At 34.3% G+C, this 26423-nt stretch overlaps 3 protein-coding genes across 6 annotated transcripts; 1 reads left to right on the forward strand and 2 right to left on the reverse strand.

Annotated features, from left to right (window-relative positions):
- The first annotated feature begins 7687 nt into the window (after positions 1–7687).
- Positions 7688–14843, forward strand: LOC114168018 (protein NETWORKED 1D). 4 transcript variants are annotated; one of them, XM_028052836.2, is made up of 5 exons: positions 7688–7942; positions 8212–8280; positions 8430–8671; positions 9142–13364; positions 13466–14843. In XM_028052836.2, exons 3-5 carry the CDS (start codon positions 8569–8571, stop codon positions 14651–14653), a joined length of 5514 nt encoding a protein of 1837 aa, XP_027908637.2. In that variant the 5' UTR covers positions 7688–7942; positions 8212–8280; positions 8430–8568; the 3' UTR covers positions 14654–14843. The 4 variants fall into 4 exon arrangements, with proteins under 4 accessions (XP_027908637.2, XP_027908748.2, XP_027908684.2 ...); XM_028052947.2 differs by having other exon boundaries at positions 8433–8671; XM_028052883.2 differs by having other exon boundaries at positions 8232–8280.
- Positions 14844–15016: 173 nt separating this feature from the next.
- Positions 15017–16907, reverse strand: LOC114168319 (protein ANTAGONIST OF LIKE HETEROCHROMATIN PROTEIN 1-like). The gene is made up of 2 exons (XM_028053129.2): positions 16519–16907; positions 15017–16189 (listed from the first exon to the last, which is right to left on the reverse strand). The coding sequence occupies exons 1-2, from the start codon at positions 16664–16666 to the stop codon at positions 15153–15155; spliced, it is 1185 nt and encodes a 394-aa protein (XP_027908930.1). The 5' UTR covers positions 16667–16907; the 3' UTR covers positions 15017–15152.
- Positions 16908–18509: 1602 nt separating this feature from the next.
- Positions 18510–24966, reverse strand: LOC114193202 (sulfate transporter 3.1-like). The gene is made up of 12 exons (XM_028082924.2): positions 24557–24966; positions 24052–24259; positions 23043–23214; positions 22540–22605; positions 21564–21677; positions 20892–21008; positions 20082–20208; positions 19716–20002; positions 19364–19554; positions 19203–19288; positions 19032–19108; positions 18510–18930 (listed from the first exon to the last, which is right to left on the reverse strand). Exons 1-12 carry the CDS (start codon positions 24885–24887, stop codon positions 18742–18744), a joined length of 1965 nt encoding a protein of 654 aa, XP_027938725.2. The 5' UTR covers positions 24888–24966; the 3' UTR covers positions 18510–18741.
- Positions 24967–26423: the final 1457 nt, after the last annotated feature.

The following is a 26423-nucleotide window of genomic DNA, read 5'->3' on the forward strand; positions in this document are numbered from 1 at the left end:
TTTCATTTTCACTCATGAATCATTAGCCGTGTATAGGGGCAAAAACTTTGATCCACCATGAAATATGTGCACACTTTACACTTATTGGATGGTCATGAATCTTTGAAACAACAACCAAGAACAAAACGAGTGAAGTTGTTTTCCCGACAAAATAAATCTCTATCAACACATGGTCATAGGTTCAATTAAACAAACAAGACAATTTTAACAAAGTGGCATTATGTCAACAGAAAATTATAATTTATATTATATTTATCGTCAATTTAAAACTGATGGAATATTTTAATATGTATCTTTTTTATTTGTTTAAATTAAGATTAATATTTTTATATTATCATTATTATTATTAATTAAATATATATTATTATGATTATTGTTATTAATAAAATTTATTAGTTAGTAATAAAACTTATATTATTAGTAGTTATTAAAATAAAGTATTATTATTTGTTATTATTAATATATGAAAAATAGTTAAATTTTATGTCTAATTTAATTTATAACTTGTAAATGTTAAAGCATTTAATACATTTTTATTAATTCTAATAGGTAAATGAGATTATAATAATAAACATATCATTAATTAAAAGTTAGCAATAAATTGGTAGAATAATATCGATGATGTGACTTTTTTTGTAAATTTCTGCAAATCTTTTCTATTATAAGGATTTCTTCCAAATTAATCATCACAAAACCGTACAAATCTCTTGAAACAAATTAGAGACGTCTTCTTATTTCACTCCTTTTAAAAAATACATCCCTAAAAACAAACATACCCTAAATAAAAATTACTAGATAAACAAAAAATGTCATTCAATCATACTAATCTTTTGGAGTATTAATTCATAAGTTTTCACCAACATTAATTATTTGCTTAAATTCATAATCATTTAAATTTATATCCCATCTAAATATGTATTTTAAAAATGAAAATTTTTGGATCTGTAATTTTATTTTTTTAAAAAATCACGTAAAATTATTTGACAATTATTTTAAAAAAAAATTCACATGTGGTTGTGGATTGATCATTGTGTAAGATGCGAAAATGGGTGAAAAGCACCTCCTTAACTTGATTTAACTAATTCAATGATAAATAAGGATAATCTTTAAACTCACTCATATGAATAAAATAAAATAATAAGTTTCTCCTGAAACATATATTTTATCTCTTATATATATCTTATCTTTTATATTTTCATAATTTCTAAAAATTTCCAACACATAATATTTGATATTGTAATTATATGACATATAATATTTTATATTGTAATATGACTTATAAAATTCATAAGTCCGCATTTTAATAAAATATGTATCAAACTCTTAAAATTAAAATGTGGACTTAAGTGAATGTTAATGGTACAGGGAGTTATGGAAGGGTGGAGCCAAGTAATGAATTTTTTTTTTTTTTGTTTTTCTAAACTCAAAGATGTCAATTTTGGAAGGTTAGGTTTACTTGCATTTACTTAAACTGATTATATCCAACAACCTTGTTTTGGGTGTTTATATATGTAGCTACATGCCCTTCATTCTTTCAAACATTGCAAACTAAACCTTATTTTTATTTTATTTGTGATAATCTTCGACCATATATATGCATTAGTTTCCCTATTAACTCAATCTTTTTGATTATAAAAAAAAGTGAACATTTATGTTATGAGACAGCTCATTTTATTCACAAGTCACACATGGTTATCATTTTTAGTCTACTTTCAAGATAAGCCAACTGTCGAATTTATTTGTTTAATTTAAGGATCAAGTTTTGGTAAAATAATAATAAGGAAATGTCTGAACTTTAAATAGCTGCATGTATCGGTCATGTGATGGTGTGATAAGGTCAAACACCTCATACTTGGTATCTTACTTTAGTTAGTAATATTGTTTAAATAATGTAAAAGATGACCCCAAGACTACGCCCTGTTTGTTTGGGCTCTTGATGAAGCAAGTTTTGTTGTAGGTTGTAGGTGGGTTTTAAGAGTGAACCATACAAGTACTTAATGTGTGGTGCTGATATTGACGTTGTCACCAAAAACAGTGAAAAGCTTGTTTTAGTATAGCATGTGCAGATTTGTAGACAACGTAGAACAGTTACCACATCCTATAGAAGGAAAATCATAGTACAAACGTTAAGATGAAGTTAGAAGATTATTTTCAACAACAGCATCAAAAGTTTGAAGAGTGTGATTATTATATGGTCTACGCGTGCCATTGAGCTCACAGGCACACATGCACACTTCATGTCATAACATATAAAAGCAGCAACTTTATAAATTAATAAATAGTGTTGGAATCACAAAACTTTATAAATTTATAGACAGAATATATAGTTAATAATTTATTGCTTTTGAGAGTCTTTTTATTTAACAAATAGCATGATATTTTAAAAAATATACACGGGGAAAGAGAGAAAAACTATTCAAGTTTATGTATTTTTGTTTGTTTGACTAACATCTTTTCCTTTCAAACTAAATTAAACCAAACCAATCTCACACCCCAATTTTGACTCACATAGATGATATGATTATTTCAAAGCTAAGGACTATCTCGTGCAATGTGTGGCTTTTTTTTTCATATTTCAAATAGTGCTGAAAATAATTAAGACAGAAAAATTATTTTTTTAGGGTGAATATACGCAATTAGTTCAGTAAGATTAGACAAGTATTTAGATTTTTAAAAAGTGAAAATGGATATTTTGAAAGCAACGTAATAGAAGATATATTTTTAAAACAAAGTCATTGAGATTTGAGATAATGATAAATTTTAATATTAAAGCATAAAAATAATTTAAAAAATTAACAAAATAAATTTTAAAATAATTAATGTGTTTATAATATGATTAAACATTTTAAAATAAACCTTACAATTCATAATTAAAATTAAAATGTGTTGGCTTGTAAGGTGAGATTTGCACCAACTTGCCTTATCTCTAGTCGATGTGGGACTTCTAACATGTCCAAAACATCTCGCTAGGATAAGGCTTTTCTTGAAGCTGATACCATGTTAGAAATGAATTTTAAGCCTAACTCAATCTCACAAAACCAGCTTGTACGGTGAGGTTTGCAGTTCACTTATATACTATGAAATTGTGAAATTGTCTTATATATAGTCGATGTGAGACTTCTAACAAAATCAATGGGTCAACTTAGATAAACAATATTTCATCTATCAACTCATTCGATCCCTAGAAAATGACAGCTTAGGATGAATGACTTTCTAAATAACTATAAAATATCTAGTATTGGTTCTCATTTAATATTTCATTCATATTATATTGTATTTCAAAAGTTTTTGAAAATAAACCCTATATTTGGAATAATAACTAAAATTTATAAAGAAAATTTTCTTTTTTTTTTACATGAAATTTTTTAATTTATCATTAATTTTAAAAAAATTCTTTTCAACTATACACACGTTTTTTCTGTTAAAGTAGGTTTTTTTTTAACCACAGCTAATTATTTTGAAAAACCCTTTTAAAAAAGATTGAAAATTTAATTATTTAATTCTCACGTACGCTACAAACACGTCCATATATAGTTAAATTGTAATATCTACCGGTGATCGAAAGTTAATTAATAAAAATGATCAGTATAACGTTCTATTCTCGTAGTGTTTGAAATTTTCTAATACAACAACAATTACAGTATTACAAGAAAATTTAATAGATCTTTTATTCAAATAATATTTAAGTATATTAATTATTAGTGAGTTTATGCAATTTTATCTAATGTTGAAAGTATATTATTTTCTCGCACGACAAACTCGTATGGTTTTCCTAATGGGACAAAGGAATTTGCTGGGGCACGTGTAACACGAGTGCTGTTGCGAAATTTTACAACTGTTTTTCTCAATCTTATTCACACTTGTCACTTTCAAACATTTTCTATTATTTTATTATTTATGTCAACTTTATTTTTATTTTTTACTTATATAAATTGTCTGTAAGGCCCATTTAAAATCTGTTAACTTTTCTGTCCTAAAGTTAGTGGGCCACCCTTGTAAGTGGGCCTAAGGCCGGCCCAACGTATAAGGTCCTAAGGTCTGCCTTAATTCCACTCTCACTTTCACTCTCACAGAAACGCAGCAGCCGTCAACCCTTTCTCCTTCTCACAAAGAGCTCTGCTAGGGTTAGGTTTTTCGCCATCTTCAAACTAGCTCGAAGCTGTGCTCTACTCCATTTCTTCGTTCGCTCCTTGAGTTGTTGTGCTCGTGCGTTCGGTATCGAGGGCGTGTTGGGTCGTTTGCTAGCTTATTCCAGGTAAGGGAAGCTAGAACTCTTTTGTCTAGTGAAATGATAGTGGTTTGGTAGTGCTCTGTGATGTTTTGTGCTTATAGGTGGTTGTGATTGTATGGCATGATTTGTGTGGTGTTTGAGCATGAACTGTGTTGATAGTAGCGAGGAACAGTGGCGAAGTCTGTTAAACTCGCCCAAGCGAGCCTGCCTCGCCTAGGCGAGATTAACAGGGATTTGTAAGTGTATTTCTCCACGAAGGGTCGCCCAGGCGACCTACTGCATTTTTGGGCGAGCGAGTGTCTCGCTTAGGCGAGGAGGATCTCGCCTAAGCGAGAACGCGCGCAGGGTTCTAATTCTGGAGGTCGAGCTCTCGCCTAGGCGAAGGGAGCTCGCCTGAGCGAGAGTCCTCCTCGCCTGGGCGAGACCCTTCTGTCTGAGCGAGATGCTGGGCGAGAAAGTTGTGGGTATTGATATTTTCTTGGGTTTCAAAAGTGGATAACCTGCTTGTATGAGTATTCTTTTAAGTTTATGAACTGGATGGCCTTTGTGAATGAGGTGATGTATGAGTTATGATTTGTGGGCTTTAACGTGATGTGAGCATGATGATTGTATGAGATGCTTCATGAAATTGAAATGACGAGTTGGTATGAGTTCAACATGAGATATGAAAGGGTTGGCATCAATGTGACATGGTAATGGTATGAGACGGAGCTCCATATTCTGGGCTCGAGAATAACGAGTTGGTAAGATTTGGTGGGGAATACGAAAGACGTGAACAGTGAGAAATTGTATGAGATGTGTATGTAAAAGTATATTGTTTGTAAGCATGCCGAATCTGTTTGATTGATTTTAGAAAGCTTGGTCTGTGTCAGTGCGTAAGTCCTTGGGATCTCTAGGTGAGATTCCCAGGGTCGTGCTTCAGTGGTCGGGACGTAATCCCATGACCCCTGTTAGTGGGTGTTCATGGTGGTGCCCCATCTGTATAACTAGGTAAGGATTCAAGGTAAGGTTGCATCCTGACGCTCCGAGGAGCCAGTTAGTCTCACTTAGAGCGGACTGACTCTGGTAGTGGGAGTAGCAGGAGGCCTAAAACTCATTAAGGGCTAACCTTGTGGTGGGAGAGATTTTGATTCATCGTAACACTGGTAACACATGGCTCAGGATCGAGCAGCTCAGGGTCGAGCAGAGGTATCCACCACAAGTGCAAGCATCCGCTGAATCCGACCGAGTTATACGTATCCGGATGAGTCGAGTCGAGTCGTAGTGTATTGAATGAGGAGTCATAACATGTTTGGTTGCTATGTGGATGAGATGATGAAAATATATTTGATTGCATGTTGAATATGTTGTTGGCTCTAGCTTACCCGTTTTGTTGCATGGTTGTGATGTATGTGGCTGTTCTTTCTTGCGATGATCATCAACTTGGTTGATGGGAGCAGATGGGCGAGGCTCTCGTGGTCAACCAGGGAATGACGACTCTGCTACTTAGCCATCTGGGCTAGATCTTGAACGTCTTTCTTTCATGTTTCTTTAGGGCTATGGCCCCTGTATTCGTGGTTATTAGATTGTAAACTTTTAGTTAAACAACTATCCTGCTTTTGTTGGCATCGTGGTGTGCCTAGTTTTGTAGGGGTGAGGTTGAGAACCCCAGGACTGCGTTGTTATGTTGTTATCACGTGACGTTTCCTTTAATTTCGTTTAATAATTAAATGGGACGTTACATTGTCTGTGGTATACAATTGTTTTTTAGAGTGCGAAAAACTACAATTTAATTTGATTGTTTAAAAGTAATTTATTTTTTAGAAACTACACTCGTTGACAATTTTGAAAATAAATATTATTGATAGAAAAACTGATTTTTTTTTTTAAATATAATGATCTAAAAGTTTCATTAAATTTACAAAAAAATTGTTTATAATAATTGCATTTAGTACATGGGAATATGAAATATTAAGAATACAATTAAGAAAAATTATATGGAAATATAATTTTTTTAAAGAATGCATTGTCAATATTTTTATTTTGCAAATGAAAAAATAAAATAAGAAATCACCACAGAGTGCAAATCAAAATTTATGGAGTAATTAAATTCACATACTTTTAAAAATTAAAAGACTAAATTTATTAAATTAAAATATATAGATGAAAAACAAGTTTGACTTAAATGACAAAAATTAATATTATTCATATATTCAATATATATATATATATATATATATATATATATATATATATATGTATGTATTAATTGGTTATATGGTTTATGTATAACTTATACCTTCACTAAAAATACAATAGGGTTGTGTGTTTTTTACGTGATTTTCATTTTAACTATTTTACATAACAAATAAGTATGATAAAATGATAGATTGTCTCAAGGACATTTGGCAATTTTGGTAAGGTCGGTAATTACTTTAGTACTATCCGTTTATTAAATTCACAAATATTCCTTTTAAATAATAGACTTAAATAGCTTTAATATTGAAATATTCCATATCTTAAACGGAAAATAAAATAAAATATCCTTTTTTATTCACACCTCATCTTTTTGGAGTTAATCATGTTTGAGTGTCCTCTATTGAATATTAAATGTGGACATTTTGTTTTTTCAAACAAAGATCAATATTGGTCTGTGAGTTGTGAAGACTAACCAGTTTCAAACAAATAATTTTTTTTATCTATATAAACATGAAATAAAGAAAGTTCAGAACAAGTAAGGCATCGATTCAACCAAGACCTCTTGAATGAATAAATTTGATTATATTTAAAAAATATTTATGGAGTGAGTAAATAAAAACAAAAAAAGGAACTACGTATTTTTGTATATTTTAAATGTGGGAGCGTATGACTTTTGTTTGGTACAACCATTACTTTTTGACACGCAATAACAATAATAGTGTTGCTTTTTACACATTTTCATTGTTCACACAGTGATGCACCATTCTGCAACGGCAACAAAATGTTATTATTACACTGCATTACATAGGAATAAGTTCACCCTAAAGTCCGCGACATGTTTGAAATTTTTGGTAACGCTAACAAAACCACATTATACCTCTCCTCGTAAAATACACGCAACTAAGTTTCGTACTACTTTTTTATCATAGTTTTGATACATGAATGCTTAAGGAGTACTTAGATACTTTTTTTTTTAATGTTTTAATATAACGAATAATTTCATCCTCATTACATATTCTATATTTTTATTTTTAGTATAATCATGGTTATTATTAGTAACGGAAAGAAATACAATTGCGGTTACTAATATCACAATCTCCCGTTTTCATCTTCAATGTTCCAAATTAATGTGATCGAGCCTGAGATTCTAAATTAGTACTTATTAATGTGATTTTATTATGCTAACCTTTAATTGTTTTTTTTTTTCCTTATAAGAGCCATGTTTGCCTTTATTTTTTCTTTCTTTGCCAACTTGTTATGATTTTGTTTTCTTTTCCACTTTAACAGTTCTGAGACGCTGGGAGACAGTACCACCAACCTATACTGCATAAAAAGCAAAGCTGAGAAAGAAAGAGAGAGAGAAGCACAGAACAGAAACAACATTGTCCGCAAAATAGAGAGATCTAAGCAACATGGGGTGACTCTGAAAAATGGAATAAAAAAGAAAAAGTCAAGAAAAACAGTTGAAGTTGTTCATTGCCGTTGCTGCTGATTGGAACCGAATGTCCTACGTTTGAATTTTGTTTTTATTTGGTGAGTAACTTGTTACCTGAATTATGAGCTTCATGTTGCAGGTTTTGAGCCTTGATCTCTTAACTATGAGTGCAACCTTCTTGACCTGTCATGTGTTTTGAATATATGGTGTAGCCATCTCATGTTCATGGATGATTTTCACGGAGAAATAATTTATAACATTTTTTTTTGTATTTCCTGACATGCACATAATTTATGCTTTTTGTGTACTAGCCTAATTCTGTTAACTTTCTTTCTGTGGTTCTAATTGAAATTTTGTGTTTGATCAGCACTGGTTCTGGTGTTTCAGATGCTTGTTGATTCATTCAGTCTTGGAACTTGAGAGTTTAACTGAACTGGTATTTTCTTTCTCTTACTTTTGTTTTTGGTGCTGTTTTTGAAATTTACTTTTGCTTTGATGAGAGAAAAAGTGCGTCTATGATTTATCTGAAACTGAATCATTTGCATTCCTTTGTATTTTTTGTTTATTCCAATGACTATATGGTAGCAGCAAGAGAGACTAGTATTTCATCAGCTGTGTAACAGTGTTAGCGTGGTCCTGGTTACTCTTCCCTTGAACTTTTGTGGATTAAGTATTTTGAACACCAGAAGACACAGTGTTGGTGTTGGTTTACTTGGCGGGAGCGATGGCGGCTCTGTCCCATGCTGATTCTAGAAGAATGTATTCATGGTGGTGGGACAGTCACATTAGCCCCAAGAACTCGAAATGGCTCCAAGAGAATCTGACTGGTAATTTTAATTCTAGTTATAGTATTTGTTTGATAAAAGATAATTGCTTATGCTGATGTAAGACCTTGTAAAATTTGGGTTTTTAAAATAATTGTTGATAACATCTTAAGATTATTGGACTGGCTACAAAGTGCTCTGGTTTATCATATGTAATCGTCAATGTATATTCACCCTTTGGGAGTATATGGCAAAAAGATTTACTCTGGTTTAAACCAGTTTCCGGTTTTACTTCCAAATTTACTTACAGTCATGATGCACTTTAGTAGAAACTTTGCAATGCAAGGACATTTAATGAAACTGCAGTATTGTATTTTGATACATCTTTCAGAATCTTCTATGTTGGTGTATCTTCATTAAAATTAAAATTACATTTCTATCTAAAAGTCACAAGTATCAGTTTTGTGGATTAACTTCCTTGTACGTTCCCTGAAACTCGTTAATTTATCTCATCGATACCTTCTCCTGAACAGATATGGATTCCAAGGTGAAACATATGATCAAGCTTATTGAAGAAGATGCAGATTCCTTTGCAAGGAGGGCAGAAATGTATTATAAGAAACGGCCAGAGCTGATGAAATTAGTTGAAGAGTTTTATCGTGCATATCGGGCATTGGCGGAGAGATATGATCATGCAACTGGAGTGATTCGTCAGGCCCATCGGACCATGGCTGAAGCATTTCCTAATCAAGTGCCTCCTGCATCAGCAGATGATTCACCCGGAGTTTCTTACATGGAGACTGAGCCACATACACCAGAGACATTCACCTTCTCCCGTTCATTTCTTGACTCAGATGAATTGCAAAAGGATGCTTCAACTCATTTCCAATCCATAAAAAGAAATGGATCTTATACTGATGAAACTGATTGTGGTATAAGCAGAAAGGGTTTGAAACAGCTCAACGATCTATTTATGTCAGGAGATCATGCAAAGTCTTCAGAAGGGCGCGTTCGAAGGGGGCTCAATTTTCTTGACGTAGAAGAGATTAATGCGCAAGACAATGAAAGCCAAGATAGTAGGACTCAAGTCTTATCTGAGTCTGAACGGATGACAAAAGCTGAGACAGAAATTTTGGCCTTAAAGAAAGCCCTGTCTAACTTAGAAAGTGAAAAGGAGGCTGGCTTGCTTCAGTATCAGCAGAGTTTGGAGAGATTGTCTAATCTGGAATCAGAAATGTCTCGTGCAAGAGAGAATTCTCAAGGACTTAATGAACGAGCAAACATAGCTGAAGCTGAAGTTCAAACCTTGAAGGAAGCCCTTGATGAATTAGAGGCCGAAAGAGAAGTTAGTCTTCTTCAGTACCAGCAATGCTTGGAGAAAATATATAATCTGGAGAATCATATTTCTTCTGCCCAAAAGGATGTAGGAGAACTCAATGAACGAGCTAGTAGAGCTGAAACTAAAGCTGGATCCTTAAATCAAGACCTTGCTAGAGTAGAAGCTGAAAAGGAAGCTGCCCTTGCTCAGTATAAACAGTCCTTGGAGTTGTTGTCAAAACTAGAGGAGAAACTCGTACAAGCTGAAGAGAACGCAAGGATAATTAAAGAACAAGCTGATGATGCAAAAAATGAAATTGAAAGCATGAAGTTAGAAATTGCTAAACTTACTGCAGAGAAGCAAGATGCAGCTCACAGCTATCAACAATGCTTAGAGATAATTTCCAGTTTGGAGCATAAACTCTCTTGTGCCCAAGCGGAGGTGTATAAGCTAAACTGCAAGATAAATGATGGGGTTGAAAAGTTACATAGTTCTGAACAGAAGTGTTTTCTCTTGGAAACATCTAATCAGACTTTGCAATCTGAATTGCAGTCTTTTGCACAGAAGTTGGGATCTCAGGGTGAAGAACTTAGTGAGAAGCAGAAAGAATTGGGTAGACTCTGGACTTGCATACAAGAGGAGAGATTGCGGTTTATCGAGGCTGAAGCTGCTTTCCAAACTCTGCAGAATTTGCATTCTCAATCTCAGGAAGAACTAAGATCTCTTGCCACCAAGCTTCATGGTAAGGCTGAGATTCTGGAGAATATGGAATCCCATAAGCAGGCTTTAGAGGATGAAGCTCACAAGGTCAAAGTGGAAAACAAAACTCTAAATGAGCTTAAATTATCTTCATCTTTGTCTATAAAAAAAATGAAGGATGAGATAATAAATTTGAGGGAGATAATAAAGAAACTTGAACTGGAGGTTGGACTGCAGGTAGATGAAAGAAATGCTCTCCAGCAAGAAATTTACCATCTTAAAGAAGAGCTTAATGATGTGAAGAAAATACATGAATCCATGATGGAGGATGTCAGATCAACTGACTTAGATCCGCAGTGCTTTGCCTCTTCTGTGAAGAACTTGCAAGATGAGAACTCGAAGCTGAAGGAAAGATGTGAAACCTACAAAGATGAGAAAGCAGATCTAAAGGAAAAAGTGGAGACCATGGAGAATCTTTTAGAGAAGAATGCTGTTTTGGAGAGGTCTCTTTCAGATTTGACTGTGGAGCTTGAGAATGCTAGAGGAAGGGTAAAGGTATTGGAACAAACTTGCGAATCTTTTCTTGGGGAGCAAGCCACTCTTGCTGCTGAGAAAGCCACCCTGTTTTCTCAGTTACAAACCACAGCTAAGCAGCTGGAGAAGCTCTCAGAAAAAAACAACCTTTTAGAAAATTCACTATGTGACGTGAATGCTGAGCTCGAAGGATTAAGGATAAAGTCAAAGATTTTAGAAGACTCTTGTATGTTGCTAGATCATGAGAAGTCCAGTCTAAACTCTGACAAAGAAACCTTGGTTTCACAATTCAACATCACTCATCAAACTCTGAAAGATCTTGGGAAACAACACAGTGAATTGGAACTGAAGCATTCTGAACTGAAAGCAGAAAGGGAATCTGCACTTCTAAAGTTGGAAGAGCTACTTGTTTCCTTATATGCTGAGAGGGAAGAACATTCCAGAATTGTGCAATTGCATGAATGTCACTTGGCTGAGAAGGAATTACAAATCTTTGTTCTCCAAGAAGATGCAGATTACCAGACAAAAGAGTATGAAGAGGAAATGGACAGATCTGTACATGCTCAAATGGAAATATTCATCTTGCAGAGATGTATCCAGGATTTGGAGCAAAAGAACTTCTCCCTTCTAGTTGAGTGTCAGGGACTCTTGGAGGCTTCCAAACTGTCTGATAGATTGATATCTAAATTGGAGAATGACAACACTCAGAAGCAAGTTGATGTTAATTCATTGTCTGAGAAAATTAAAATACTCAGGATCGGGCTCCTTCAGGTGTTGAAGGCTCTTGATGTTAACAGCGAGCCTTGGTGTGAAAATATGATTGAAAAGGACCAGGAGCTTCTGAACCACGTACATGGCAAAATTCAAGAGACACAAAGTTCTTTTGTCACAATTTTCAATGAAAGCCAGCAAGTGGCCATTGAAAATTCAGTTCTTGTTACATTCCTTGGCCAGTTGAAATTAGAGGCTGAAAATCTTTTGACGGAAAGAAATTCCCTAGACAAGGAGTTGAGAACCCAGTCTACACAGTTCTTGACAATGCAGGCAGAAGTACAAAAGATAATGGAGAAGAATCAGGAGTTGAAGTTGACAATAAGGAAAGGAGAAGAAAAAATGGAAGTAATGGCTACTGAAATAGACAATTTATGCAAACAGCTGTTAGATTTGAAAGAGGATCACCAAAACATAAAGGAAGAAAGTTGCAAAACCTTTGAAGAGAAAAATTCCTTGATGAGAAGATTTATGGACCTGGGTGAAGAGAAAAGTAAGATGGAAGATGAAATCTGCATTATGATTCATGAGACAATCACACAATCTAATCTCTCGCTGGTCTACCAGAACATTGTCTTCGAAAAACTCCTGGCACTTAAAGAGCTAAGCAACAATCTCGATAGACTTTGTTCTGTAAATACCAACATCGAGGAGAAACTAAAAATACTGATGAACAAAATAGAAGATGTACAAATGGAAAATTCCGATCTTAGAGAGTCCTTTGCAGCGTCAAGCATTGAACTAAAATTGGTTCAATCGGTCAATGATCAGTTAAATTGTCAGATTAGGAATGGAAAACAATTGTTGTCTCAAAAGGAAAATGAGTTTTTGGAAGCAGCAGAGATGCTTAGCACTTTACATGATGAGAAAACAGAATTACAAAGATTGGTGGAAGTTCTGAAGAGTAAGTATGATGAAGCCAGGGTGATACTTGAAGAACAAGCTAGTCAAATTTTAAAATTATCCTCCGACAAGGATCGACAAAATGAAGAGCTTGGATGCCTTGGTGAAGTGAATCAGAAGTTGGAGGCAGAAATGAAGCACCTGCGCCAAGAACTTGGAGAAATTAAAGTGAGGGAAGAGAAGCTAAGTCATGAACTACTCAAGGGAACAAATGAGATTAAACAATGGGAAACTCAGGCAGCCACACTCTATACTAGACTGCAGATTTCTGCCGTCAATGAAACATTATTTGAAGAGAAGGTGCGCGAGCTAGCTCATGCATGTGAAGATCTTGAACGCAGAAGGAACTTCAAAGATATGGAAAGTGAAATGCTGAAAGAAAGAGTTTGCAAGTTGGAAGGTGAAAACGGGAAGCTTCGGGTTCAGTTGGCTGCTTATGTCCCTGCTGCCAGTGCTCTGAATGACTGCATAACATCCTTGGAGATGCAAACACTTGGGCATGCAAAACCACATGAAGACAAAGTATCAAAGGTAATTTACATGCTATCTTCAACTGGGAACCAGCTACTATTGCATTGGTTACATTGACAAAATGAAGTTTTTTTTTTTTTTTTTTAAATCATTGTTTCCAGGTTAAAGGTTTGGCGTTTCACAAGTACAATGAAGGTGGTCAACAAACAGGTGAACATCAGAATGCTGCGGCAATAGATGCACTTCCAGATTTCCAAGACATGCAGAAAAGAATCAACGTAATTGAAACGGCTGTTAAACAGATGAATGAAAGTTTCAAAACTAAGGATGAAATGAGAGAGATTCAAGTGTTAAAATCTGGATTCAGCTGGCGCCAAGGAAATATTCAAGCAAGTAAGTATGCTACTGAAATGCATGATACGAAGGGGCATCGGGGTGGACCTTCTGATGAACTGAAATCAAAGAGATCAGTGTCAGATGTCCCTGTAGCAGAAATTGAAGTTCTGCCAAAAGACATCATGCTTGATCAAACGTCTGAATGTTCATATGGGATAGGTAGGAGAGGAACTCTTGAGACTGATGATCAGATGCTCGAATTGTGGGAAACTGCTAACAAGGATGGCGTTATTGGACTGACAGTTGGAAAGGCGCAGAAGACAGCCATTGTGCCTACTGGATACCAACAAAAGAGAGCAACCAAGGAACTGAGAAACAAATATCCATCCGTAGAGTCCTTGATTGAGAAGGAGTTGAGTGTGGACAAATTAGAGATCTCAAGAAGATTGACACTGCCACATTCACATGAAGAAGGCAACAGGAGGAAGATTTTAGAAAGACTAGATTCTGATGCTCAAAAGTTGACCAACCTTGAAATTACCGTGCAAGATTTGATGAGCAAGCTAGAAATTACTGAGACCACAAAGGGAAAAGGTATTGAGTTGGATACGGTGAAAGGGCAGCTTGAAACTACCCAGGAAGCCATCACAAAGTTGTTTGATGCCAACGACAAGTTGAAGAAGAATGTAGAAGAGGGTACTTCATCCTTTGCTGCGAAGTATACAGCAGAATCAAATGAGAGTGGAAGTGCCAGCAGGAGGAGAGTTTCAGAACAGGCTCGGAGAGGGTCTGAAAAGATAGGTCGGCTGCAGTTGGAGGTGCAAAGACTGCAATTTTTACTTCTGAAGTTGAATGATGAAAAAGAAGGCAAAGGAAAGACAATGATAGATGAACGAAATTCAAAAGTCCTTTTGCGAGACTATCTCTATGATGGGACGAGAAGAAACTACCAGAAAAAGAAGAAGAAAGCACCCTTTTGTGCATGCATGCAGCCTCCCACTAAGGGAGATTAAGTCAGCCGGATTTTTAACTTAGTTTAAATTACATTAGACGTTTACCTTTTTTCTTTGTAATCTAGAGATGGTTCAAGACCGTACTTGTTTTTCAATATAGAGGATCTACGGTTCTTGTAGTGTAGAGATCCTGCTGTAAATTTATGTAATGTTCTCTCAGAAGAAGCTATGATGGAACTTTTTTCTGTCATGTTTGCGTCTTAAGCATCATTTCATTTGTTACAAGAGAGAATAGGACTAGTTACTGCGATACAGTGGCTCATGGACAAATTATCCTACAAGACTGAAGGCTAATAAAAATCTAGCTAACTGTTCAGCAACATATATTTCGAGAATAATTAACATTAAACAAAATCAAGGGGATAAATCACAATTCCCAACCAAAGGGGAGAGAAAACTCAGTTTCTTAATTTCAAAGACAGAATGCCGCGGTCAAAAGTCAAATTGTAGATCAGATGTACAAAGGTAACATCAGAAGTATCATGAACATCTAAGTACATTATTGCTGTAAATGCTTGGCCAAAATATCTCGCATGGTCCTCCCCAAAGGGTCAACTTGCTTGCAATGCTGTTCTTGATATCCAGAATCATGATGACCAGACAAGGCAACGTCTGGTTGAAAGGAGTCTCCACAGTCAATGATTATGTTATGGAGCAAACAGCATGTCAAGATAATGCTGGGCAATTTCCTCTTATCAGGTCTCCACATAACCTTACTCAGGATTCTCCAACTTCCCTTTAACAACGAGAATGCCTTCACAGCAAGAACCTTTCCAGCTCCATGTTTCTGATTGAATGTAGACTGTGAAACTGATATGGCATTAGCTCCATTAGTTTCATAAGGAGTCATGAGCCATTGAAGAAGAGGATAACTGCACCCACCAACCACATATTCTCTTATAACATCTCCAGCCAAAGCTTTCACACTTCCGTTTAAACGCTCACCATTCTCTGATAGCTTGAAAAATGCTGAACACTTCAACAATCTGGAAAATGACATGCCACCAGGCAAACCAGTCATAATGTCAATAAATCTCATTTCATGATCCACAATTCCCTGCAACAACATGCTGTAGTTCTTCTCCTGATCACACCAGTCATCTGAGGTTTGGACAGCCGGAAGGGTCATCATGATGTGTGTTGCATCAATGGCTCCACAGCAATTAGGCAACCCATAGGATGCTTCAAAACCACGCTTGATTTCCTGTATTCTATTGAAATCTGGCCAATTGAGGTGATGTTTAGCACGTTCCTCAAGTGCCTCTATGAATCTCCAAGTCACTTGAGACACTGTTGATTGCCCAACCCCAAAGGCAGCTCCAACTGAGACTTGAGACTCACCAGATGCCAACCTTCTAAGGGCAATTGCAACCTGCTTCTCAACACTCAGAAGCCTTCCCTCTATGTTGATGAGCCCTGATGGAGGCCTTGATATGAGATCCTCCCTCACAAGGGAACATATGTATTCAAAAGAACTCTTTGAAACCCTGAAGAAATACTTAAACCCTTCTGCCTCATCAATAGGTACAGAGTATCCTGCACATTTCATCAAGCATACCCATTCAAATAAAAAAATTTCAAATCAAATCAATCATATCCGTAACACCACCAAAAACAGCAAAGCAATTTGAATGAGATCACCACCTCAAACAATAGGATGTGGGAAGAAAACCCACGCGGGGAAACCCCCTTATTTCTTTACCAACAAGACATAAACAACAAAATTGTTGACAATTGATCAGGTGATAACACTAGAGAAAAACATGCATGACTTTGAAGGGTTTCATTCCAGAACAACATCAATGATAAACCATTAAAGTTCGAAACTTTGAAGGGGAATGGAATTATGGGAAAGGAGAAGATACCTGGGGTAGTAGAATTCTTGTGCCAGAAAGAGTCCCACCAATCGGTCTCACTGGTTCTGGGCTCAACAGGTACAAGACTCACCTGTTTGTGTTTTTTGAACTTCTTAGTCTTCTTTTTGGTCTTGGATTTTTTCTGGAAGGGTGCCATTGAACATTAACAACAGGACGAATAATTCACTGTTTCAAGTGACAGGAGAACCTTACTTAGAAGTGTGGAGGATTATTTGGTGAGATAGAAGAAGTGGAGAGTACAGAGAGTGAAGTGAAACTGAAAGTTACTCGGAAGCGTACACGCTATCTTTGTCTTCGGTACTTAATTTTGTTGTCCAATTCAAGATTTTATATTTCTTAAAAATGGCAACTTTGGGCTTCTATACCCAGAAGAACAAAACCCTTTCAAAATTTGGACAAATTAATTGAAAATCTTCTTTGTAAATTTCCTTTCCATAGCGAACAAGCACATTTCATACTTTTCCAATGAATTAAAAATAAAACACAGTTGTCATACTAAGTTCTGACCATGACCAAGACCAAGGAATTTTTATAGTAAAAAAAAAAAGCTCTTTTACTTAGTTTTTAGAGGAATCCAATAAAGGGGATATTCTGAAAAATATAATATAGAGAATTATTTTCTCAAACACATAGAAGATACACAAAAGGTATCAATAGCAAGATCTTTATTGACAAGTGGAGGAGGGTACCAACTATAAAAAGAAAAAAATTGGTGTCAAATATGTATTTAGATGGTCATGTTTTCAAGAGTTATAGCATATGTAATCTATAATAATATTTAAAAGAGATTCTTTTATACATCATCTTTTTCAAAAATTATTTTTTAATTTAATTACTTTCTCTAGCAATAAATCATATAATTGCTTGTCATCACCTCATTCAATTTTTCTTCTTTAATATCTTTTAAATCGAACAATAAAAAAAAAAACTGAAATATATTTTAAATAATGTATCGTTTTATAACATTTTAATTACAATATCTGATAATAATGATTCAAATTATCTTTTAAATTTTTTAAAATGTAAATACCAAGATGCTGATAGCCTGTGTATTTTTATAAATAGTAATAAAACATGGACAAATATATTGTGCATGAGTCATATTTTCTTTTTTGTGGAAAAAGATGGAGCAAGGAGAGTGGAATGACATAATCGGCCCTTTGGGCCTTAAGCCCACTTCTTTGTTACGTCACGACAAAATGGACTGGGAGTTTAGAGGATAAAGCCTTATGTGGTAAAAACACAAGAGGGATATTGTATCTATATAAATATTGAATGTAAAGTTATTTCTAATCAATAATATATATTAAAATGTAACATTATTTCTAATCAATAATAGAAGGTGATTGTTGTTACATTTAAAATCTTATTATTAGAGTCAACACAAATTAACAAAACTATGACACTTACAAGGGACTTCAATGTTATGGACACGTGTATAAATTTTATATGGCCAAGTTGGATGTTGAAGAATATAATTAAGGGAAAAAAGTGATGAAAAATGGTATGTCATACCTCTCTTTTGATATATAAAATTGGTGTTACCAACGACAAAAAATAGAGTTTCTTGGTATGGATTTTGAATGGTATTCAAAATTTCTAAACATTATATATTTTTTTTACTTAGTTAAATTATTAAAAAATTTCTTAGACATAACAACATCTAACTGTTTATGCTTTTCTTTTCTTTTTCTCTTTTCCTCTTCTCTATAACCTTTTTCCTAATTTAACTTTGACTAAACAGCCTTTGACCCCACCCCTCCCAATAATGCCTTCTATAGCATAATGAAGAAACTGCATAAAGTTTTGAAATCATTTTTAATTCAGAAAAGTTCATCAGATTTACACCACAACCTCACTTGTTGATAGCACCAACCCAGTTAGACATAAAACTACAATCTCCTTGGTCAGCATTTTTAATGTATTTTAATTGATAACAACGAAAAACCAGAACTCAATAAGTGAAAATGATAGAGATATGAAGGAAACTAAATATTTATTTATAATTTTGCAATGGTCACTGATCAGCTCTATAACATTTCCATGGAACTCAATTCCATTGCAGCCACTTTCTATTTGATAGATTATTAATTAAGCACAGCTCATGTTGAAAACTTTCTTCCAACTAATTATCTTGAGAAATTTAAATACCCATATGACTCTAAATCTTGTGCAGCATGATTCTCATGGCACATACTTTAGGGTTAATATCTAAACAATGCTTTTATCAGGTTCTGAATCATCCTTCATGGGGTTCGGTTTGTATGAGTTGAGCATGAAATTGCATGCACCAACAGCTTCTTCAACTGTCAGATACACCCATTTATGCCCTAGTTCATCAAGGAACTTCGATTTGTTCAGCTTCTTCATCACCTCGCTTCCAGGATTTACCAAAACAAGCTAAACACAGATAAAGGAATCATTACTAATACATAAATTAAGTGTTTTTACACGTAAGACTACCTACCCAAAAATTCAAAAGAGGAGAAAGAAATAATTACTTGTAACCCTCTTCTGTCAGCAGTTTTCTTGCACTCTTCAAGCATGCTTATTCCACTTGTATCAATGTTTGCAACAGCTGCCAATGAAATCACGTTGCAAGTTATTTGATTAATGATCTTTTAATCACATTGTCATCAAATTTACTTTATTTCTTTAATCAATAAACTTACCAGTCATATTCATTATAACATACTGTAAACTGGTTTGGTCTGAAGCTTTTATCCTATCTTCCTCTTCATCTATCCACCTTGTGATTCTAAGAATAAAATTTTGAGGTGAGTTTACAGTTTCATGCATGCAAAGAGGAACAAAATCACTGGTGGATTGTTACCTTTCTCGTAAATAGCTTGCATTGGCAAAGTAAATGGGAGCATCAATTTCTAGAATTAGGATTCCAGGAACATGATTTGCATTTGGATATTGTTCCACGTTTCTGTATACTGTGGAATTTGGAATGTTGCCTAAGAGAAATGTTCTTGGCCTTGCAATAAAAAGAAGTACTCGAAGTAGAGATACTGCAACCTGAATATTCACAGAAAACAACACATTAATTTCCTTGACCTTTGTTTGAAAAACCCTTCTTAAGAAGAAAAGGAACTTGTATGAATTAAATAATAAGCTAAATTTAACAATTTTTTCAAAGAATATCCATGAGAAACAGTTAGGAGGTGGATGATACATACTGCTATGACTAGGCCAATTTCAACACTGCCAAAGACTACGCCAACATAAGCACTGAAGCACACAAAGAAATCAAATTTGTCGATTTTCCACAAATGAATGGCTGCTTCATAATCAATGAGACCGAGCATTGCTGACACAATTATGGCTGATAACACCACCAGGGGAGTGAAATGGAACAAGGGTGTTAAGAATAACAATGTTAACATCACTGCTATTGCCATCACAATGTTTGATGCTGCAGTCTTGCACCCCGCATTATAGTTCACAGCTGAACGTGAAAATGGTCCTGAAACAAACATCATTTTGTTAGCAATTGTTTGATTATAGTCTGTGATTTTTCTTCTGGATCAAGGTTTTTTTTTTACCTGTGGTGAGATAGCAGGAGGTGAAGGAACCAAAAATATTCATGGTTCCAATAGCTATCATCTCTTTGTTCCCATCAATATGATAATTTTTAAACATTGCAAAGCTTCTACCCACTGCTATTCCTTCCTGCACAATCATCAATCATATTTATTCTCAATACTCTTTATAAACTGGACTAAAATGTTCAATTATGTTGTTCGTTTTCTTTCAAAATAAACCTAATATAAAACAGATTTCAAATGTTATGTTTCGTCCAGTTTTTATCTATTTTCCAAAGGCTATATACTATATAGTACCATTAAAAAATAAATTTAAAAACCTAGTTGAAGCATATTATTTTAGTACAAAAGATATTTGGAACATGATCTTATCAGGACAATTGAAGAAAGCAGAGACCAGAGATAGACAACAAGAAAAGAAGAAAGTGATCTGATGTGACTGTATATTATTGTGCTTGGTCACGAACAGTGTTTTTCAAAGACCAAAAACGAATTCATCAAATGAGGAAAGAAGGACAATGTGATTGATTACTTGCTTTTTTTTTTTCATTTCATACAAAATATTGAGCAACTATTTAACTAAACTATCTCTTAATTTATACATGCTCAAAGAAACAACATGATACAAGTTTTTATGGTATTTCTCGGTAGAAGTTGAAACATTTTTTGTCTGACATTTTGTCCAAACATTTATTATTAGGGTGTGATCAATTATTTGAGTTGAGATTTGGTCAAATCAGACATTAAGTGATGGACCATGGCGAAGGTTACCCTCTAGCAAAGGAAATGAGACAGAGAGAGATACTTAACCGCAAGTGCTATAATGCCAGTGACAAGTCCAGTTTTTATGGCAGTTCCCATGTAAGGTGACACCAACACCAAATTCGTCACGGAAGGTGGATTCAGCCCCTTCTTCAATTTTCCTATCTGAAACAACATTTAAATAAATTACATTACTATCACTTCACATCACAAAATAAAGCCTTAACTAGCTCCCAGTTTTCTCAATCAGACAATTTGAATATGGATCACTAGAAAGAAACCGCTATTCACTAAACGGGCCGATGTTTAAAGTGAATGGGGCCCAATAGTGAAGGTGTGTAAATGGGTCCCACAAGTGGTGGTTGTGTGGTAGGGTAGGACAATAATTTGGGATTGGGCCATTGATAAGAACCCAAAAGGCCTTAATACATGTGAGCCTCAGTGTCTGTCCTATTCCCTATCAGGCAGCTACTAGTGCCGTGTTTGCTTGAGTGCCAAGGTGAATAGTAGTGCGTCACGAAATGGGGTCTTTATATTCTTGGATTTGGAATAAATTTAAATGTATTACTAGTTTAAATGCGTATTTATTAGTTATTTATTGTTGTTTTTTTGTCTATTTTAAATATATGTACGTAAATTTATAAATTGTATTATTGATGCATAAATAATTTAATAACATTAGTGAATATTTTTGCATAATAAATTTGTTGCAACACTCACCACTTGAACTCCATGTTTCTCAGCGTGTGTGAGATAAACCAGTAGACTTCCAAGTATGACCGACGTCAATGGTGCCATTGCTGACACCCAGAAGAACTTTGGTTGTCGTTTGCTCTGTCATCACATGATGCAAAGGTTATCAATGGATAAAAGTTGATAGCTTATTTTTCAGAATTTCAATAAATATTTACAAATTCTGAATTACAAACTAAAGAAATAATAGTTAATTATTTTAAACGTAAAACTACTTTTAAACTTATAAACATGCAGTAGTTATTAAAGCGTGTAGCTTTAATTAAAAGGGTAAATCAAACAAACAGGCCCTAATATTTTGACTGCACATTATTTTTAAATATTATATTATATTATATTATATTATATTGGAATAGAATTGTGAAGGGGATTGATGTCCTTTTCCGTCAGGTTCATCGAATATTAACTCCGAAGTGGGAATCGAATGGAAACAAGTTTGATTTGTTTGACTGCAATAGTATTATAAAACTAATAGCATAATAGAAAAAACGAATATTAAGATCATGGCTGTAGTTGGGAACATAAAAAAAATTATATATAAGTCAATTACCTCTGAAAAACTTGTTATCTAATTTCAATAAGGGATCAAAGGGGGAAGGTAGGTTAGGATTGAAAATAGGTTTATCGAGAGAATAAGTTGATCCTTTTAGAATCTGAACCCTAGAAAAAAAAGGACCACTAATATAGGGATTAGGATGTTTTCCATTGACACTTGACAGTTAAAGTCATGGGTCTTAGTATAATAACATTTGGGTATTTTTCTTTTTTCTTTGTTTGGTTTACTTTACAACCTTACTTCAGGAATAAAAACAAAAACAAAAGAAAATGAAGGATTAAATGTAACATATAAACTTTTACCTACCAAATAATGCAACACAATATGTGAAACGTGGGATGTAGCATATGTGGAGAATAATTAAGGTAAGGGTTAGGTATCACTTACGAAGTATCTTGTGACAAGGAGAAAGAAAATAAAGCAACAACCCAACACAGCGCTTTCCCACCTCCACTGCATATGCATAAACAAATAAGAAAAACAAAATCATGCTAACATCAACCCAACAATAACTTCAAGTGAGAAAGAGAAGATTCTTTTCTTCTTTTTTTTAATTTCAGAAAATCTTCCACGAATTTGGTAGTAGTGTTAGTCTGCAATATTAGCAAATACTAATGAAGCTATGCCTAACGAAAAATATGTTAATAGATAAATAACTTATATTTTTGAACAATTGAAAAAGCACGTGTTTTAAAGTAAAATTTGAGTTGATTAAACTGAAGATTTGGATTTAACTAAATAATACAAAAATGGAGCAATGATAACATGGAGGTGTATAGATGGTGTGGTGGATGATAGTGCGCGTTTGGGTGTGAATAATGTGTTGTCGTGTGCGGTGTCGGATAAAAAAATACAGAAGAAATATGAGAAAGTGTTGAATTTGTAATTACCTGGTGAGTTTGGCTGAAAACAGAGCGCATCACTGACACTATATCAGCCTCGTGAGTAAAATGTTCAAGACCAAGAATTGATTTTAGCTGTTGCAGACAAACCACTGTGGCTGCTCCCCCCATGAACCCTACTATGGTTGCATGTGACAGAAAATCCACGATGAACCCTAACCTGCACTCCTCAACCATTCCACTTGCTCACAACAACAACAAAATCCACAAATGATATTTTATGCAAAAAATCCAATTCTCCTACTCAATCATTTGTCCTCACTTTAAATTACAGCACAAATCATGTGTATCAACTCACATTTTTTCTTATTGTTATTATTTTAAGAAACGAAAATTGTAGTTTTCAATAGTGCAATTATTCAAATCCAATGGTATTTGGGTGAAAATTGAATTAAAAAAAGTTGGCATTATTGAAACAGAAATGCTCCATCCAATACAAACCAGTATTCATGAAAGGGAATGCAGTAGCCAATACTAGCCAATCGCACTGCCCGAGCTGATTCCAGAATTCAACATTTTATTATTATAATAATAATAATAATATGTATATGCTTTAGGGAATGGGGGTGGGTGGTGTTGAATCTCATAATTGCAAAACACAAAATGGTTTCACGAGACAAATCATGGCCAAAAGACAAAAAACTCCAGCCCATAGCGAACTACACAACATTCCCCACAATATTTTCACTTTTCCTTTTAAATACGCAAGTTTGCTGCTTCTAAATTAAGATTTTTAAAAGATAAAAGGTATACTATACTACTCACTGACAAGTGACAAGAACATGCTGGGCTCACTTTCATTTTGTTCGCATTTTAACTTACATCTAGCTTAAAGTATTTATTTAATAATTAAGTTCTTATTATTTGAAATAAAAACCAGTATGTTAATTAGAGCATAAAATGTGTTCTACTTTCCAAAACATGATTTTTCTCTTTTGAACATGTTTTCAAACATAGGACAAGTAGAAGTGTATATAGTATAATAATATAATATTACCTGAAGAAGCCCAGCGATGCCTGCAAAACTCCAGCAAAGAATGTAGCAGTGAAAGCTAGATGGAGAAAAAGGTTGGGATTCTCGACGTAGTTCACCACTCGACCCAACATAGAAGCCATCAGAAGTGATCCAACCGCCACAGTTCCCACCGCCAAATCCTTTGAGCTTCCCATCATAGCATAAATCAGTGGGGGTATGAAGCTCGAATCTGCATTCATTCATTCCTTTTTCATATGTGTTCCCCCATTCAAACAAAACAAGATATATACCATGAAACACTTTTGTTAAATTTCATGTTTTTAAGTAGGTCAAAACTTGAAAGAACTCGGTATATATTGCAGAGCAGAAGAAGTTGAGGGCAAGTTTTATGAAATTAAAATAGTTTATATCTTAATATGTTATTGGTCTGGTTACGAAGACATGTTCTCTTGAGTATTAATGTCTGCAAAGGTTGTTATGAAGAGGAAAAGATAGTAAAAGACATGATGAGAGAGAGAGTACTGACAAAGTCCGAGAATTGGAGGGAGGTTGGCGAGCTTGGCGTAGCTGATGCCTTGAGGAATGGCCAAACTGGCAATGGTGATGCCAGATATGAGGTCTGATTTCAAGAACTGGAGGGTGTATTTGGGTGCCCATTCAAAGATGGGGAAGAAGTACTGAAGTCCGAGGACGAACTTGACTGAGGATGTTTGGTTCTTGAACTTCCTAAACGGGTCATCTGGGAAAAAGGTCTCTTTCAAGGAGTACTTGAGAGACTTGAAGAATGGTTGAGGGGGTGGAATAGCCACTCGTTGCACACTCTCCACGTTCGGGTATTCATAGTCTGCGTTACCCATTAGAGTAAGGTTTTTGAGGAGGGGATGATATAAGAAAGAAGAAGAGGTAAGGGTGAGGTTTGGTGGTAGAAGTTTGTGAATGATATGGGTTTATATAAAGAGAGTTAAGGGCAGTTATGTTGGTCATGTGTGTGGTCGGGGATGGAATGCTGAGGTGTGTTCTTTCTTTCACTTCTAATATTGTTTCTACTTTTTCTTCTTTTTTCTAACCACTACTATATGGGAACATATCTAGTACAATATACTTAACTCTTCTGGTGTATAAAAAATATCTATATAGTTAACTCTCTCACTGGCAATTCACTGTGAGATATGTTCAGAAGTTGAAAGAGACCCAGTGAACAGTTGAGAAGGGCGACATGCTAATCGAGCATTAAGGTGTGAGAAAAATATTAATTAATGTTATGTGTTAGCTGAAGTTGGGCACCACCAGGTGCATTAGTGATTTTTGTCTAACACATGTTAGAAGAAAAAGGAAGGAAGCTCAAACGCATCTTCTTCTTATGGGTAATGACTTATGACTTCACTCCCTATCTCATCTTCAGATACTCTCGACACTAAGATCATTGAATCTACCTTTTTTCCTTCTCACCAGGATCGTGTTACCAATATCATTATCTTCTTCTTTTTTTCTTTTTCACTTCTCATAGCTTCAGCTACCCTACATTTTGTCGCTTTTTACTGCTGATAAAAATCAAACTTGTCTTAAACTTTAAGAAGATAATCTTATTTATTTTTAGTTAAATATACATACTCCAGTTTTTCTTGGCAGAGATTAAAGCGTTAGAAGTTTTTTCATGCACACGTATAATTTCACTTTATACAGATAAATATGCTTAATTGAATCTTACAGAATTCATTTATAAAACAGGATATTAAAATTAATGGATGGTTCAATATCATATATGAAATAATATATGGAACAATAAATTTTGTTAGAATCAATTCTAATTCATGACATGAATATCATATTAACAATAAATTTTAAACTTTCTACAAATTTAACTTGTAAGGTAAAATTTGCATTAGTACTCTAAATTAATTTTATTTCGGTTGATTTGAGACTTTCAACATTAATTCTTAAAAAAATATTTATGTGAAAAAAAACATAATATTACTAGACAATTAGAAATTTAAAAGGAAACGATATATGCATAGGAATTATTATAGTATTTTTGTAAATTAACTATTATATTTATTAATACTAGCGGGATCGAGGTACTGTGTAATATATATAGTTTACATGTGTGCGTGAATGATTTTATTTTCTATTCTTTTATCTGTATTTTAAAACAAGAATTATATGAATATAAAAACTAAAGAAATAATTTAACTTTTTTCTGTATAACTAAACAAAACAGTTGTCTATGACTACTTTGTTAATCCATTGCCCGTATTAAATACACATTTCAGTAACTGTTGTGTTTATTATAGTATTTGGATTGAAAGTACTTTACATTCATTTCAATTAAATTTAGTTTGATTGTAAGACAATTCCACTACCAGTTTTGATCAGAAAACTAATACAAGAAGATC

This window comes from Vigna unguiculata, chromosome 1 (assembly GCF_037176805.1).
Source record: "Vigna unguiculata cultivar grain cowpea cultivar isolate G323 ecotype 2 chromosome 1, ASM3717680v1, whole genome shotgun sequence".
Classification (NCBI taxonomy): Eukaryota; Viridiplantae; Streptophyta; class Magnoliopsida; order Fabales; family Fabaceae; genus Vigna; species Vigna unguiculata.

What these genes read in the sequence shown, in the direction of transcription:
- LOC114168018 (XM_028052836.2), top strand. Translation starts at nt 8,569, where the DNA reads ATGGCGGCTCTGTCCCATGCTGATTCTAGAAGAATGTATTCATGGTGG. An exon ending in GCTCCAAGAGAATCTGACTG is followed by an intron (nt 8,672 to 9,141) that starts GTAATTTTAATT and finishes TCTCCTGAACAG; the next exon opens with ATATGGATTCCAAGGTGAAA. An exon ending in ATGAAGACAAAGTATCAAAG is followed by an intron (nt 13,365 to 13,465) that starts GTAATTTACATG and finishes CATTGTTTCCAG; the next exon opens with GTTAAAGGTTTGGCGTTTCA.
- LOC114168319 (XM_028053129.2), bottom strand. Translation starts at nt 16,666, where the DNA reads ATGGCACCCTTCCAGAAAAAATCCAAGACCAAAAAGAAGACTAAGAAG. An exon ending in CAAGAATTCTACTACCCCAG is followed by an intron (nt 16,190 to 16,518) that starts GTATCTTCTCCT and finishes TGAAATGTGCAG; the next exon opens with GATACTCTGTACCTATTGAT.
- LOC114193202 (XM_028082924.2), bottom strand. Translation starts at nt 24,887, where the DNA reads ATGGGTAACGCAGACTATGAATACCCGAACGTGGAGAGTGTGCAACGA. An exon ending in CCCTCCAATTCTCGGACTTT is followed by an intron (nt 24,260 to 24,556) that starts GTCAGTACTCTC and finishes GAATGAATGCAG; the next exon opens with ATTCGAGCTTCATACCCCCA. An exon ending in TCCTTGTCACAAGATACTTC is followed by an intron (nt 21,678 to 22,539) that starts GTAAGTGATACC and finishes ATGTGATGACAG; the next exon opens with AGCAAACGACAACCAAAGTT.